The 13,207-nt window shown below is 40.7% G+C and overlaps 2 protein-coding genes and 1 long non-coding RNA gene across 3 annotated transcripts; all 3 read right to left on the bottom strand.

The window, feature by feature from the left end:
• Positions 1 to 2,249: 2,249 nt before the first annotated feature.
• On the bottom strand, positions 2,250 to 2,967 carry LOC124276257 (putative ankyrin repeat protein RBE_0220). The gene is given in 2 exon segments (XM_046711923.1): positions 2,250 to 2,649; positions 2,651 to 2,967. Coding segments are annotated over 2 exon segments (702 nt in total). The 3' UTR covers positions 2,250 to 2,264.
• Positions 2,968 to 5,120: 2,153 nt separating this feature from the next.
• LOC124276255 lies at positions 5,121 to 11,656 on the bottom strand. Its single transcript, XM_046711922.1, has 6 exons — positions 10,107 to 11,656; positions 9,573 to 9,701; positions 9,202 to 9,353; positions 8,458 to 8,575; positions 7,498 to 7,978; positions 5,121 to 5,556 (listed from the first exon to the last, which is right to left on the bottom strand). The coding sequence occupies exons 1-6, from the start codon at positions 10,584 to 10,586 to the stop codon at positions 5,432 to 5,434; spliced, it is 1,485 nt and encodes a 494-aa protein (XP_046567878.1). The 5' UTR covers positions 10,587 to 11,656; the 3' UTR covers positions 5,121 to 5,431.
• Positions 11,657 to 11,706: 50 nt separating this feature from the next.
• LOC124276256 lies at positions 11,707 to 12,608 on the bottom strand. The gene is made up of 2 exons (XR_006898463.1): positions 12,393 to 12,608; positions 11,707 to 11,770 (listed from the first exon to the last, which is right to left on the bottom strand). It is a non-coding gene; the product is annotated as an uncharacterized LOC124276256 (long non-coding RNA).
• Positions 12,609 to 13,207: the final 599 nt, after the last annotated feature.

Here is a 13,207-nt window from a genome sequence, read left to right as displayed (position 1 = left end):
TGACCTCTCACAGAACATGCAATCAAATAGTTACTGCCATTTGCTCCCTGACTATTTCGGATTTAGCTCCCTTTATCATCAGTGCTTTGATAACATCAAGGTGATTCCTCTACTACAGCTGATAAAAGGGCGTATTGTTGAATTTGTTTCTGCAGTTTTGATCAGCACCATGATTCAATAAACAGTCAACGATTCCGTCATATCCTCTTGCATTATGCCATATATGGAGTGGAGTGCGTCCTTTATGTCCCCGTGCATTTACATCTGGCTCTTGATGAAAGTAACAATATCAACAGTTTGGATGTTTCTTTATTGACATGCATGATGTAGCCGAATTATCACACGACATGTCAGTTTCATTTATTACTGCCCCTTTGTTTATCAAGTGTTGCACAGTTTCTGTATGTCCTGATTTAGCAGCATAGTGCAGACAACCTTTCAAAGATAAGACATTTGAATCATCCATTTATTAAATTTTTAACTATGTTCAAATGCCATCTCGGAGACAGCACGAGTGGAGTGGTGCCAGTTTGTCCGTATTTTCAACATTACCAGTGTGATGATATCGAATGAGAAGCCTTACGCTTTTTCTGACACCCTCTGCTTCGGCAGCAATATGCATCGCTGTTTCTTTTCTTGCAGTTCGTCGGAGAGCCATCAACACCACGTTCCAGGGTCGCAACACACAATCAGGAAAGCCAAATCTACAGCATGATGAAGAAGTGAGGTTGCCATCAGAATCTATAGCTAAGTAATGACTTTCCGTGAATATTTTCAGATATAAGCTTGAACATATAAACTATTAGGTTAACATTGAAAGTGGCACGATAATGAAGTTGTATACCTGAGGAGTGATTTCATAACAGTGAAGTTATTACTTTCCATGGCTGCATGAAGCGGCGTTTTACCTTCATTGTTTACATGATTTGGATTTGCACCATTCTCTAATAACACTTGCGAAGCTAAATCTCTTGCATATTTACTACAGATATAGAGACACGTGCTCCCAGTTTGATCCACATGATCTACATAAGCCCTAGAGATCTAACAGTAAGTGTAGTATGTCAATGTTTCCTCTGCTACATACCAAATGAAAAAGACGACGAAAACAGCCTTGATTCGACCTTGTACATTTCATATTGTACAATAACCTCACAATGTCAGTGTAATCGCCCAGTAACATGCTTCAAGAGAGAGTGTCGTATCAGCTTCCTCATTTTTAGTTACACTGATTCGGAGATATCATCAAACAACGTTTGAATACTGCTAACGCCAAAAGAAGTGTTTTCTGCAAGTCACGTCGTTAGAACATTTTATGCACCAGCCATTCAACAATAGCCGTGTGTCCATATCTTGATGCAATCATTACACACGGAGTCTGCGTGATGACTGGATGGAAATTTCTCAAAATAACGTTTTACCAAGTCCATGTAGCCACATGCAACAACCCTGTGGAGGAGAATACCTTTACATTATCAGTATTGAGGTAAATTAAGTATTTCAATGCATTTGACATTTTGTCAAATCTTTCTGCTGCTGTAAGTGTATTTTGAAAACAAATTCCATTACACATTTCAGTTAGTAATAAGAAGAACTTGTGGTGAGTCAAGGCAACATAATTCTTGAAGGAAGAATTCTGGAGATACATCTGAAGGAAGTATCGGTAGCAGCATCCAAAAACATGATAAAATGTTTCTTTTAGAAGAACCCACTTTAGAAAAAAATGACGATATGTCGATATTGCTAGTTACATCTAGTTGCAATCGTTTGATGGACAGTCGAAAAAAATGGTATACAGTTGACACACAAACTCCCTTTCCACAAGCTGTAACAGAGAGTTAAATACCCATCTATGTCGATATCTGACACACTAGCTCCTTTCTCCAGCAGCAGCTTAACAATCTCTATATCTCCGTTTTCACAAGCTCTAAACAGTGGAAAATACCTCATCAATGGAGTACCTGTCACACTTTGCCCCTTTCTCCAGCAGCAGCTTAACAGATCTCTATATCTCCCCTTTTCACAAGCTCTAGCCAGTGGTGAATACCCATCCCTGTCGATATCGGTCACACTTGCCCCTTTCTCCAGCAGCAGCTTAACAATCTCTATATCTCCCTTTTCACAAGCTCTAGCCAGTGGTGAATACCTATCCATGTCGATATCAGTCATACACTTGCCCCTTTCTCCAGCAGCAGGCTTAACAATCCTCTATATCTCCTTTTCACAAGCTATAGCCAGTGGTGAACACCCATCCATGTCGATCATCAGTCACACTTGCCCTTTCTCTCCAGCAGCAGCTTAACTATCTCTATATCTCCCTTTTCACAAGCTGTAGCCAGTGGTGAATACCCATCCATGTCGATATCAGTCACACTTGCCCCTTTCTCCAGCAGTAGCTTAACTATCTCTATATCTCCCTTTTCACAAGCTCCAGCCAGTGGTGAATACCCATCCGTGTCGATATCAGTCACACTTGCCCCTTCCTCCAGCAGTAGCTTAACAATCTCTATATCTCCCTTTACACAAGCTCTCGCCAGTGATGAACACCCATCCATGTCGATATCAGTCACACTTGCCCCTTTCTCCAGCAGTAGCTTAACGATCTCTACATCTCCCTTTTCACAAGCTGTAGCCAGTGGTGAATACCTTATCCATGTCGATATCAGTCACACTTGCCCCTTTCTCCAGCAGTAGCTTAACGATCTCTATATCTCCCTTTTCACAAGCTGTAGCCAGTGGTGAATACCCATTCATGTCGATAGGAGTCACACTTGCCCCTTTCTCCAGTAGTAGCTTAACGATCTCTATATCTCCCTTTTCACAAGCTGTAGCCAGTGGTGAATACCCATCCATGTCGATCATAGTCACACTTGCCCCTTTCTCCAGCAGTAGCTTAACTATCTCTATATCTCCCTTTCTACAAGCTGTAGCCAGTGGTGAATACCCATACCAGTCGATCATAGTCATACTTGCCCCTTCCTCCAGCAGTAGCTTAACAATCTCTATAGCTCCTTTTCACAAGCTGTAGCCAGTAATGAATACCCATCCATTTCGATCTTAGTCAGACTTGCCCCTTTCTCCAGCAGTAGCTTAACTATCTCTATATCTCCCTTTTTACAAGCTGGAACCAGTGGTGAATACCAATTCATGTCGATATCAGTCACACTTGCCCCTTTCTCCAGCAGTAACTTAACAATCTCTATATCTCCCTTTTCACAAGCTGTAGCCAGTGGTGAATACCCATCCATTTCGATAGCAGTCACACAATGCGCCTTTCTCCAGCAGTGACGCTTAACAATCTCTATATCTCCTTTTCACAAGCAGCTGTAGCCAGTAATGAATACCCATCCATTTCCGAGAGTCACACTTGCCCCGCTTTCTCCAGCAGTAGCTTAACGATCTCTATATCTCCCTTTTCACAAGCAGAAGCTTAGCCAGTGGTGAATACCCATCCATGTCCATATTCCGCACTTGCCCCTTTCTCCAGCAGTAGCTTAACAATCTCTATATCTCCTTTTCACAAGCTCTAGCCAGTGGCGAATACCTATACCTGCCGATATCAGTTGCACACTTGCCCCTTTCTCCAGCAGTGACTTAACAATCTCTATATCTCCCTTTTGCACAAGCTCTATCAGAGTGAGTGAATACCCATCCATGTCCATATCATTGACAAACTTGCCCCTTTTCTCCAACAACAGCACTAAGCAACGATATATGTCCACTTTTCACAAGCTCTAGCCAGTGGCGGAATACCATACCAGTCGATATCAGTCACACTTGCCCCTTTCTCCCAGCAGTAGATTAACAATCTCTATATCTCCTTTTCACAAGCTGCTATCCAGTGGTGAATATGCTTCTATTCCGGTACCTTGCTTTGCCTTCACACAAGCCCTTTCTCCAACAGCATTGTAACCACCCCGATATGTCCCTTTTCTAAACACTCTGTTACAATTTTTGAATTACATTGCATGACAACTTTAACAGCGCTTGTATTTAGCAGTATCCGAACCACATCAGCATTGTTTGAATATGCAGCAATCAAAAGGGGGTGTTGGTCATCCACAGTGACAGATCTATCAGCATCATACTGTAACAGTAACTGAATGATATCAGTAAACCCCGCTGCACACGCTTTATGTAAGGGTGTATTAGAACCATCGTAAGGAAGCGGGTAACCCCTTTGATTTAATATAGCCTTAGCGACGTCAAGGAATCCTCCTTACAAGAGCTATAATCCAGTGGCGTTTCATTGTTTGTAATTCAGCATCGATGCAGTCAGCCCCTCTCTCCAGCAGCATGGATGCAGTATCTGAAGTTCCCCTCGCTCACAAGCAATACATGTAGGGGCGTGTTCCTTCAGCATCTCCTTCTGAGGATGCAGCATTGTCTTGGTAATCAGTGCCACGAGGTCACGGTTACCTGATCTGAAAGCAGAGTGTATTGTTGCGTTGAACATGATGTCGTGGAGATTGAGGATCTGCACCGTGCTGTATCAGACATTTCACAACATCTATAATTCTCTTTAGTTGCAGCAGCTAAAGCGGCAGTATTACTCATGGGTAGGAACGGTAGGTTGGTTCCGGACCCTTCATTCGTGTGCATTGACATCAAATCCATTCTCCAGGAGATAAGACACTACGCCAGTATGTCCGTAAAAGGCTGGAGAGGTGTAGGGACTGGCAAGGCATGGGTGTCATATGATTCAATAGTGTCAGAAGGCTCTCCATATTTTGTGCAATACCTGGTAGGGTCAGTCGACTTTTAGGATATCAGACAGTCAGTTAACTCGGTTTTCTATGCAGAGTAACTGCACAATGCTGGAATTACCAGAAATACAACATGGTGTGAGACAAGCAGCCTTTTGATTAGCTGTTAAAGCAGAACGACAGTGATTTGAACAGTTCAGCATTCCTCCCAAAGCACATCCAATGGATGAATGTTCCGCCAAACGTGCTATCTGAATTTTCCAAAAATAATTTGGATGTCATCAGAAATTTAACTGACGTTTGACCGCTTTCCAAGAACAACAAATTGAGTGAAAATACCCAAAGAATCGTGAGACAACACTAAAGCAAGGTTACTTTTGCAAAACCTCTTTTTACAAATCGTCTTTACCAAATCCTCAACCATTTTCCCCTTTAGACACACATAGAAACCGCCATCTTGTTCATGGACCCTGATATGAAGGTAAGTGAATTTTAGATCAATAATGTCAATGTATTCTTGAAGGTGATCTGCAATCACTGAGGATAAGGCTCTTTGTATATCGGTATTCCTAAGTATGACAAGCGTGTTCTGTTCTGATGTCAAGACAAGGTTTTCTAATCGAAGGAACGCATTCCTTATTTCGGCGTTTGTAGTTGCCTCACAATTACACAGTTGACAGCCCCAGTTAATATAGTCTTTCAGCGGGGAAGTATTTTTTTGGTCATCAAGAGCCATTAATGGCAGACGACGTCCTTTCATGAAGCATACAAGGGTCAAGGCTACAAAGGAAGACTTTTTGATTTTGAAATAGTTCTTCACAATATGAACGTATGTCTTCTGGACACAATCCTGAAATAAAATAAAAGTATTATGACGAATATTGAAGCATGAGTATATCTAGTTCACATGTTGCTAAAACATAAACGCATACATGAAGCTGAAATATATCAATAGAATATTTTACATCTGAACCTAAATGAATGTTAAATGTTTTGAAAAAAATACTGATATTATGAAAAGTGTCAGACACTTCTCAAACTGGAAGGTAGTGAGAAATGTATATACAGACATATGTATGAAATACATGATCACATGACGGATGTGTGATGTGTAACAACGATGCCAGTTGGTTCAAAAGATACAATGTCGCTTTTGGACTCCTCAAGACGCAGCTACGGTCGAGAATGAGGGAGAGTGACTGTGGGAAAGTGTGAGTGTGTGAGTATGTGTGTGTAAGAGTGAGAGGGAGTGTGTGTGTGTGTGTGAAAGAGTGAGTGAGAGCGAGTAAATCTGAGTGAGTGCGTGTATTGGAGAAAGAGTGAGTGTGAGTGAGAGAGAGAGTGAGTGAGTGAGAGAATGTGTGTGTGAGAGAGAGTGAGTGAGGGCGAGCATGTGTGAGAGAGTGAGTGAAAGAGAGAGTGAAAGAGAGATTGAGAGTGAGTGAGAGAGAGTGAGTGAGTGAGTGAGAGTGAGTGTCTGAGAGAGAGAGAGTGTGAGTATGTGTGTGAGAGATAGAACGAGTGAGAGAGTGTGTGTGTGAGAGAGAGTGAGTGAGTGAGAATGGTGTGTGTATGTATGTGAGAGAGAGTGTGAGAGTGAGTGTGTTTGTAAGAGAGTGGGAGTGAGTGAATAAGTGTATTAAATATTGACATCATGACTAAATACATTTGTTTACCACCGAAGTTCATTCATTGGTTTCCTTACTTATGACGTAAAATACAATCCCTCAGCAAGACAACAAGATATTGATATGATTGTCGTACTGCAAAGAATGTATTACAATTCCTTTTGAAAGACCTCATGTTTAGATGTCAATTGAAGCAGCTTTGAAAACTCCCTGTAATTGTGTTCACTTTCAGTAACTTCTTTGAGTGGCATGTTTAGAAGTTGGTGAATCAGATAAGGACACAACTTTATTGATAAACAACTTCTTTATTCGGATGATGCGACGTTTTGATACAGATCCTTGTATCGTTGTCAAGCAAGTATGAGTCAGAAAAAACACCCCCGCAAAAAACAAAACAAAAACAACAAGCAGTAGTCACTAAGGTGACATAATCCCCCGCCGCATATTATCAAATCAAACTTAAAGAGTAATGAAAGTGAAGGTCGTAGTTTAAGATGAAGTTAAATGAAGAAAATCCAGTGAACCCTTCTTGAGATATCTTGCTGACAATCTTAACATACTGAAATCTTCAAAGTATGCTGAGGGGATGAAATATCCTTGATTTCTGTTGATCAGGGGTTGGTATCATTTGATGTGGATGGATTCAGTTAATTTCCGTTTGGTAAAGTCAGCTTGGTTGGCTGCCAGTATTGTCTATTCTGGTCCAGTTGATTTGGTGATTCGGGTTCGTCTGAATGTGTTCTGAGATAACTGATTTGTTGTCGGATTTGTTTGTTGATGCCTGGTTCTCTTTCAATACCTTCATCTTAAACTACGACCTTCACTTTCATTACTCTTTAAGTTTGATTTGATAATATGCGGCGGGGGATTATGTCACCTTAGTGACTACTGCTTGTTGTTTTTGCTTTGTTTTTTGCGGGGGTGTTTTTTCTGACTCATACTTGCTTGACAACGATGCAAGGATCTATATCGAAATATTGCATCATCCGAATAAAGAAGTTGTTCATCCATAAAGTTTGTCCTTATCGAATTCTCAGTAAGTTTTAAACATGACCTTATTGTTCATTCTAATAAGGAATTGATTTAAGTTGTATCGCTGAGAAAAAAAGCTATGAAATCTACAATCAGCACTGTAATAATGGGAAAAGAGTTATCTCCCTTACCTGGTGTTGTATCATGCGGTTCAGATGGCATCATGTCACTTGTTGCTGTAATCTCCATTATTCCCGTGTTTTCACTGTTGTGAATACTCTCTGTTACAATAATGTTTGTGTTGTCAGTCAAACCTCCACATTTATCTAATCGTTCTTGTGTCGTGACAGTCGAAGGTTCCACCTCCATGTTAGAAATATCTCTCACTAGTTCTTCACAGGTGACCCTTTGATTGTGGACGTCGATCACACATGTTTGTGTGGATGTCCTCTTCCGAATATCTTCCGCCTCAACGTCTTGTTTGCTGGCACTTGTGTCATTGGGGATCTGTATGATTTCCACCTCCTCGGGTGAGTGAACGTTGATTTCTTCATTGTTTGTCTGCATCTCTGCTGCATCTAGAAGTTGGTGTTTAACATACTCCCGATATCCAGATACGTGACAGTTCCTCATGACAGCAGGACAGACACCTGACAGCAATGCCTCAGCAGCCTGCAAGTAACATGATAATACCTTGAAACACCTTTAACAATATCACCTGTATGCCTGACTATGTTGCTGAGAATCTAATTTGAATTGAAAGATGTATTTGTAATACTGGCGTTTGACTGCAATACTAAAATATTTTGAGCATCAAAATTGTGCTTGCTTTAATAATCATGATTTTTATACCAGATAGCATATATAAGTAAATATATTGTATTCTCGTATTCTCATCTTAATTTCTTTTTAACGAAAGATGTTTTTTTTATAATTTTACTCTGGCACAAAGGCATATTGTTCGAAAAAGTCCTAGCGTAGTATTCTCTTGCTGCTTCCTCATACCTAACTAAAACGAATGGAATAAATAGATTTATGCTTAAACTTTGTTTCTCTAGAAAACCCAACAATACCCAAGTGCTAATGTGACAGATATTTAAATTTATGTGAGGTGTTACTCGATAAAAGAAATACGTGCTTCATTCACTTACCATAAGAATATGCACACCACAGCTGCTGCCGTCAGTTTGTGGGAAGACGGGGCACTGGATCTCCCTCCAGGCAGAAAGATTCTCTTTCGTTTCCCGACTTCTACAGGCCATGTACTCCCTGCAACCAAATCCGTAAACGTATTCTGAATAACGTTTGTCCTAAAACACTGATCAGTGCATTGACAGTCTACTTTGATATCCGACACACTTTCTTTCTTAAATTTGTGTTTTGGGGGGTTTGATAATGAACCAGGATATACGCATTCAAAATTTGGTCACTGTGCACATGCCGAGGGTAAAATGTGTATAACCGCTACTGTAGTGAATAGTAACCAGAAACGAGAATTGACATCTTCTGTAGTAAGAGAACTAAGCCCCTGGAACATTCGATCAGTGATACCTGTATAGGTGGTAACACATGCAATACTAGGATCCTGTAAAGAATTTGAATTGGGACACTTTCAGTTATTCCGCATGTTGCCTCTGTGAATATGCCGTGCTGACATGAAAAGAAACGTATGTCACCCTCCGAAATTATTTAGCCTCCGATTTCAGATGATCAACCCTCCCTCCACCCAACCTTACACTAATTTATATCACAGTAACTGGTTCTTCAAGCACGTTTTTACAAAATGTCAGTGTCTTTCTCCAGTGCTGAAGTTATATCCATCCATACATACATCCTCTCATGCTATAAGCAAGCATCTTTTCATAGTATTGTTATCAACATCTGGCAGTTGTTACCTCCAGTGCTGAAAAATATTTCTCTGTGTGTCCTCTGAGGGTTTAGAGTTAATCACACAAACATCCCCATTTCTTATGTTCGCAGCAAGCAGTATCCAGTGACTGTGTCGACACATCGGCATCAGGATCCACGTGTACTCCACCAGGGCTACCTGGAATTATTCACAAATATGTTTAAATGTAGTTACAATGAAAACAACAATAAAATATACAGACATCATATGCTGTTACATTGCTGCTGCTGTTAGACTAGTCGACGAGTGTAAGTAGGAATGGTACATGAGATTGCTGATATTACAAACAGTCACTGATTCTGTAGTTATGCTATTCACATGCCAGTATCTTACTGGGCAATCAAGTGATAACTTTACCTCTTTATACAACCACTCTCCATAATTCTTCTTTTCCCAGAATTCAGCAAGGAAACATTCCAAGATGAATATTTTCGTGCCTTCTTTAGAGAATCGTTCTTCCAACAGATACAGGTAAGCATGGATCACCTGTAAAATGTTAAAGTTTATGAGTGCATGATTTTCTTTTATGTGGAATAAAAGTAGAGAACATCTTTGTGACAGCATAGAACCTAGACTACTTTTGCATGATTGGGCTTCAGTCTGCAATGCGCATATACGGAGGAATTAGGAATATCATCAAGCGCTAATTACAATCGAATCTAAACTGCACTTACTGACATTAAATACGACATCAGATGAAAAATTACATTTAACCATCACATTTTTCACACATGACTTCACACAGTGCAAGCAAAACTAATTTTGTTCGGCTAATATCAAGCACGATCTGAGTGTTAAGTAATGTTATTTTTAAATTCAGTTCTCAGCGTAGGGCACCAAATTCCCTTTAATGAATTCAATGGAAAGTTTTCAAGTCAGGGAATAACTTACGCTGTCGTCAAGCCATGATGATTTGTTCAGCTTCATCAGGTCCTGTCCAGCCACTGTATATCTGCCAATGCTAAAGCGGACTTGGTTTGAGACCTCTACAGTGATATCGTTGCCTGATGGTTTTAAATGCCCTGGTCGTTCTTTGAGAGTTTCCATAAACTCAACAACGTCTGTTTGCATTTGAAATGCTCCTAACACTAATGATGCAAGTAAAGGTGGAAAGGTATTTGAATTCGTGTTTTGTTGAACAGTTTCAGTTTTGAGAAGAAGGTCACTGGTCAAATTGAAATCAGACACCCATAGATTTTTCACTTGTGTGATAAGTGTGGAAGCTGTGAGAGGCAGAGAAGATGAAAGCCACTGTGAGCCGTTATCTTTGATACAGGAGTTCCCAGATGATCTGTGAGCTGATGCTTCATGCTCAAAAAGCCCGGTGTTCATCGGCTCTGTGCTGATAATATGATTGCTGCTGACTGACATTCCATGTACTCTGAATTTGATTGAGTAGCTGAATAATCCTCACAAGCCTGCCATCGTTGACAATGGCGTGAATGAAGTTTTCGAGTGAAGCTGGTTGTGTGTGTTCACTGTTGTCATTTTCTACCAGCACTGGAGGACCTGGTGCAGTTTCTTTTCCTGATGTGTGTACTGCGATGTCTGAATTTGACTGTTTGTCGTCTTGACAAGGGATTTGACAGCTGCCATCTTTGGATGAGGAAAATGTCAACTCGTTTTCCTTTACATGTTTCGAAGGAGCATTCGCAGAGATAGAATTGCTTGAGGTAATACATTGATCTTGGAGAATGGTTTTAAGGAAATCAACCGCTTCTGAGGCTCCTTGGTCCTTGTTTTCTCTGCTTATAGTCTGTGGTACATTTGCTCCATCACACGTCAAAGGATGAAGATGATCTGTTTGGCCCGTCTCTGATTGTAACACTTGTGTGTTATCAATGCCAGCAGTAGATAAGGCTGTGTTTGATTCTACTAAACCAAAGTCCAAAGGTGTCTGAGGATTTCTTACTGGCATCACGTGACTGTCTTCTGTTGGCCGTAGATTATCCTGATTGTCAGGGAAATCAGATGATGCTCGAACTATGTGTTGTAGATTCTTTAGCCTTTTCGGTTTTTTCCTTTTTCCTTTCTCAGGTACTATCTTCTCCACTTCAGTGTCCTTTAAAGCAACTGCAAGATTGTATAGCGTAGGCTCTCCAGTTTTGTCCAGGCTGTTGGTGTGATTTTCCTTTGTGCAGTCTTTTTGCCCCCTGTATCTCGTATTCATGACGTGAAGACGTGACCGTGGTTTATATACTTCTGGAACATCTGAGGTAGCTGCTTGCCGATTTAAACAAGTCAAAGTTTCTGTGAAATTGCTGGAAACATCTTTGATGGCTCTGATTACAGATGGACAAAGTCAGATGTATGGAACAGATGCATTTTGGAGTTACCATGAGGAAGATCTTCAGCAATTCTCTCATCTCCAATGTATTGGAATAGCACAAGATGATTGTCTTCTCCTAAATGAATATAGGCATGCTTCTTAAACCTCTTGTCCTTGCCTTCCCTGGTCTTTATAACAAAGAACAACTTCTTGAACTTTGGATCTGCTTTTGGTTGTTCTCGTGTGGCATCATGGTGGAAGTGGTATTGGTCACATCTCCAGTCATCTGCATTATCATTAATTTACAGATTAAATAGTTTTCCTACTTGAGAGAAGGTAAATGACATTGTTTCACAAGGACAGCCCAGAAATGTAAATATAATACGATGTAATGGAACATTGGACATTGTATCCACAAGGTAAATATATTTTGATCAGAAACATTATATCCTTTTGAAATTTAACATGTTTAGACATAATGACGACAGTATAAGAGGAAACACCGTTACAGACATTACACCTGTCTAAGAGGTTTTAAATTTTTAAACCCATTTTTTAACAAGATAATAAATCACACGTTAAATGAGTGAGTTTAGTTTGACGCTGCTTTTAGCAATAGTGCAGCAATAACACGGCGGGTGACACCATAAATTGGCTTCACACATTGTACCCATGTGGGGAATCAAACCCGGATCTTCGCTTTAACCCAGTCTAAGTGTATTTAGGCTCAGTATTATTCGTTACAATACGCGACCTTCTCGTAAGGTTTGTTAGACTCAGTATAGCAGTGTAATGAATAATACTGAGACTAAGTTTACTAGAACTGCGCTTTAACCACTAGGCTACCCACCGCCCCTACGTTAAAAGTCAGTGAGGTCTTTTCAAACTGATATTAAAGAAGATGATACCTCGTTTGTTGACATCAGTGAAGTGATAGAGAAAGGCCTGTCCTGCCCTTGGTTTTACGGGAGGCTGGGTGGTGACTCTGCTGAAGTCAGGATTTTGGAGGATGTCAAGCACTTCCGTGGTGGTGAATGATTCGTCTTTGTTGGTATACGGTCGGCTGAAAAGGTGTGTCTCAGTTTCAAGCTAACAACCTATGCATCTTCTCAACATATCATTATCATGAAGATCGCCTCCGTGGTGTAGTGGTTAGAGCATCCGCCCGGAGAGCGGAAGGTCGCGGGTTCGATCCCCTCAGCGTCATACCAAAAGACGTTAAAATATGGTACTTGCTGGTCCCTGCCTGGCGCTCTGCATTAATGGGTACAACAAGGACTGGTCGGCTCGGAGTCAGTATAAAGTGTCTGAGTGGGATATTCATGCTTCACTGCGGCGTGGTATCCCAGTGGGCTAGCACTATAAAACCAGCCAAAGTCTGGGCTAGTACAAGCATCCGCACATACACATACACACGCATGCACGTCGTCATATGAGCGAAATATTCTCAAGCACGACGTTAAACCCAATTTCACCTCACCTCATTATCATGAACCTAAATGACAAGAGCCCTATCCCCTTCAGGCACAGGAACCTACTTTGCGGCAAATTGTTTCAGAAGATTACTGGATTTTCATTCATAATCAGAAATGGTTTCACCTTTTCCTTAAATTTATCCACAGTTACATTTTTCTAAATGCTACATAAATTGATATTCTAGATGTGATGAAACATGACCGATTCATTCCAAATGATGTGTCTCTCCTAAAAAATAATTTAATCC

Source organism: Haliotis rubra, unplaced genomic scaffold, assembly GCF_003918875.1.
Source record: "Haliotis rubra isolate DU_JTF1 unplaced genomic scaffold, ASM391887v1 Scf2075, whole genome shotgun sequence".
In the NCBI taxonomy this organism is placed as follows: domain Eukaryota; kingdom Metazoa; phylum Mollusca; class Gastropoda; order Lepetellida; family Haliotidae; genus Haliotis; species Haliotis rubra.
This window is presented reverse-complemented; position numbering and strand designations above follow the sequence as displayed.

Coding starts and splice junctions, on each gene's coding strand:
- LOC124276255 (XM_046711922.1), bottom strand. CDS start 10,586: ATGTCAGTCAGCAGCAATCATATTATCAGCACAGAGCCGATGAACACC. Junction 9,354..9,572: donor GAGAGTGGTTGTATAAAGAG/GTAAAGTTATCA, acceptor GAATAATTCCAG/GTAGCCCTGGTGGAGTACAC. Junction 7,979..8,457: donor GTGGTGTGCATATTCTTATG/GTAAGTGAATGA, acceptor TGTTACTTGCAG/GCTGCTGAGGCATTGCTGTC.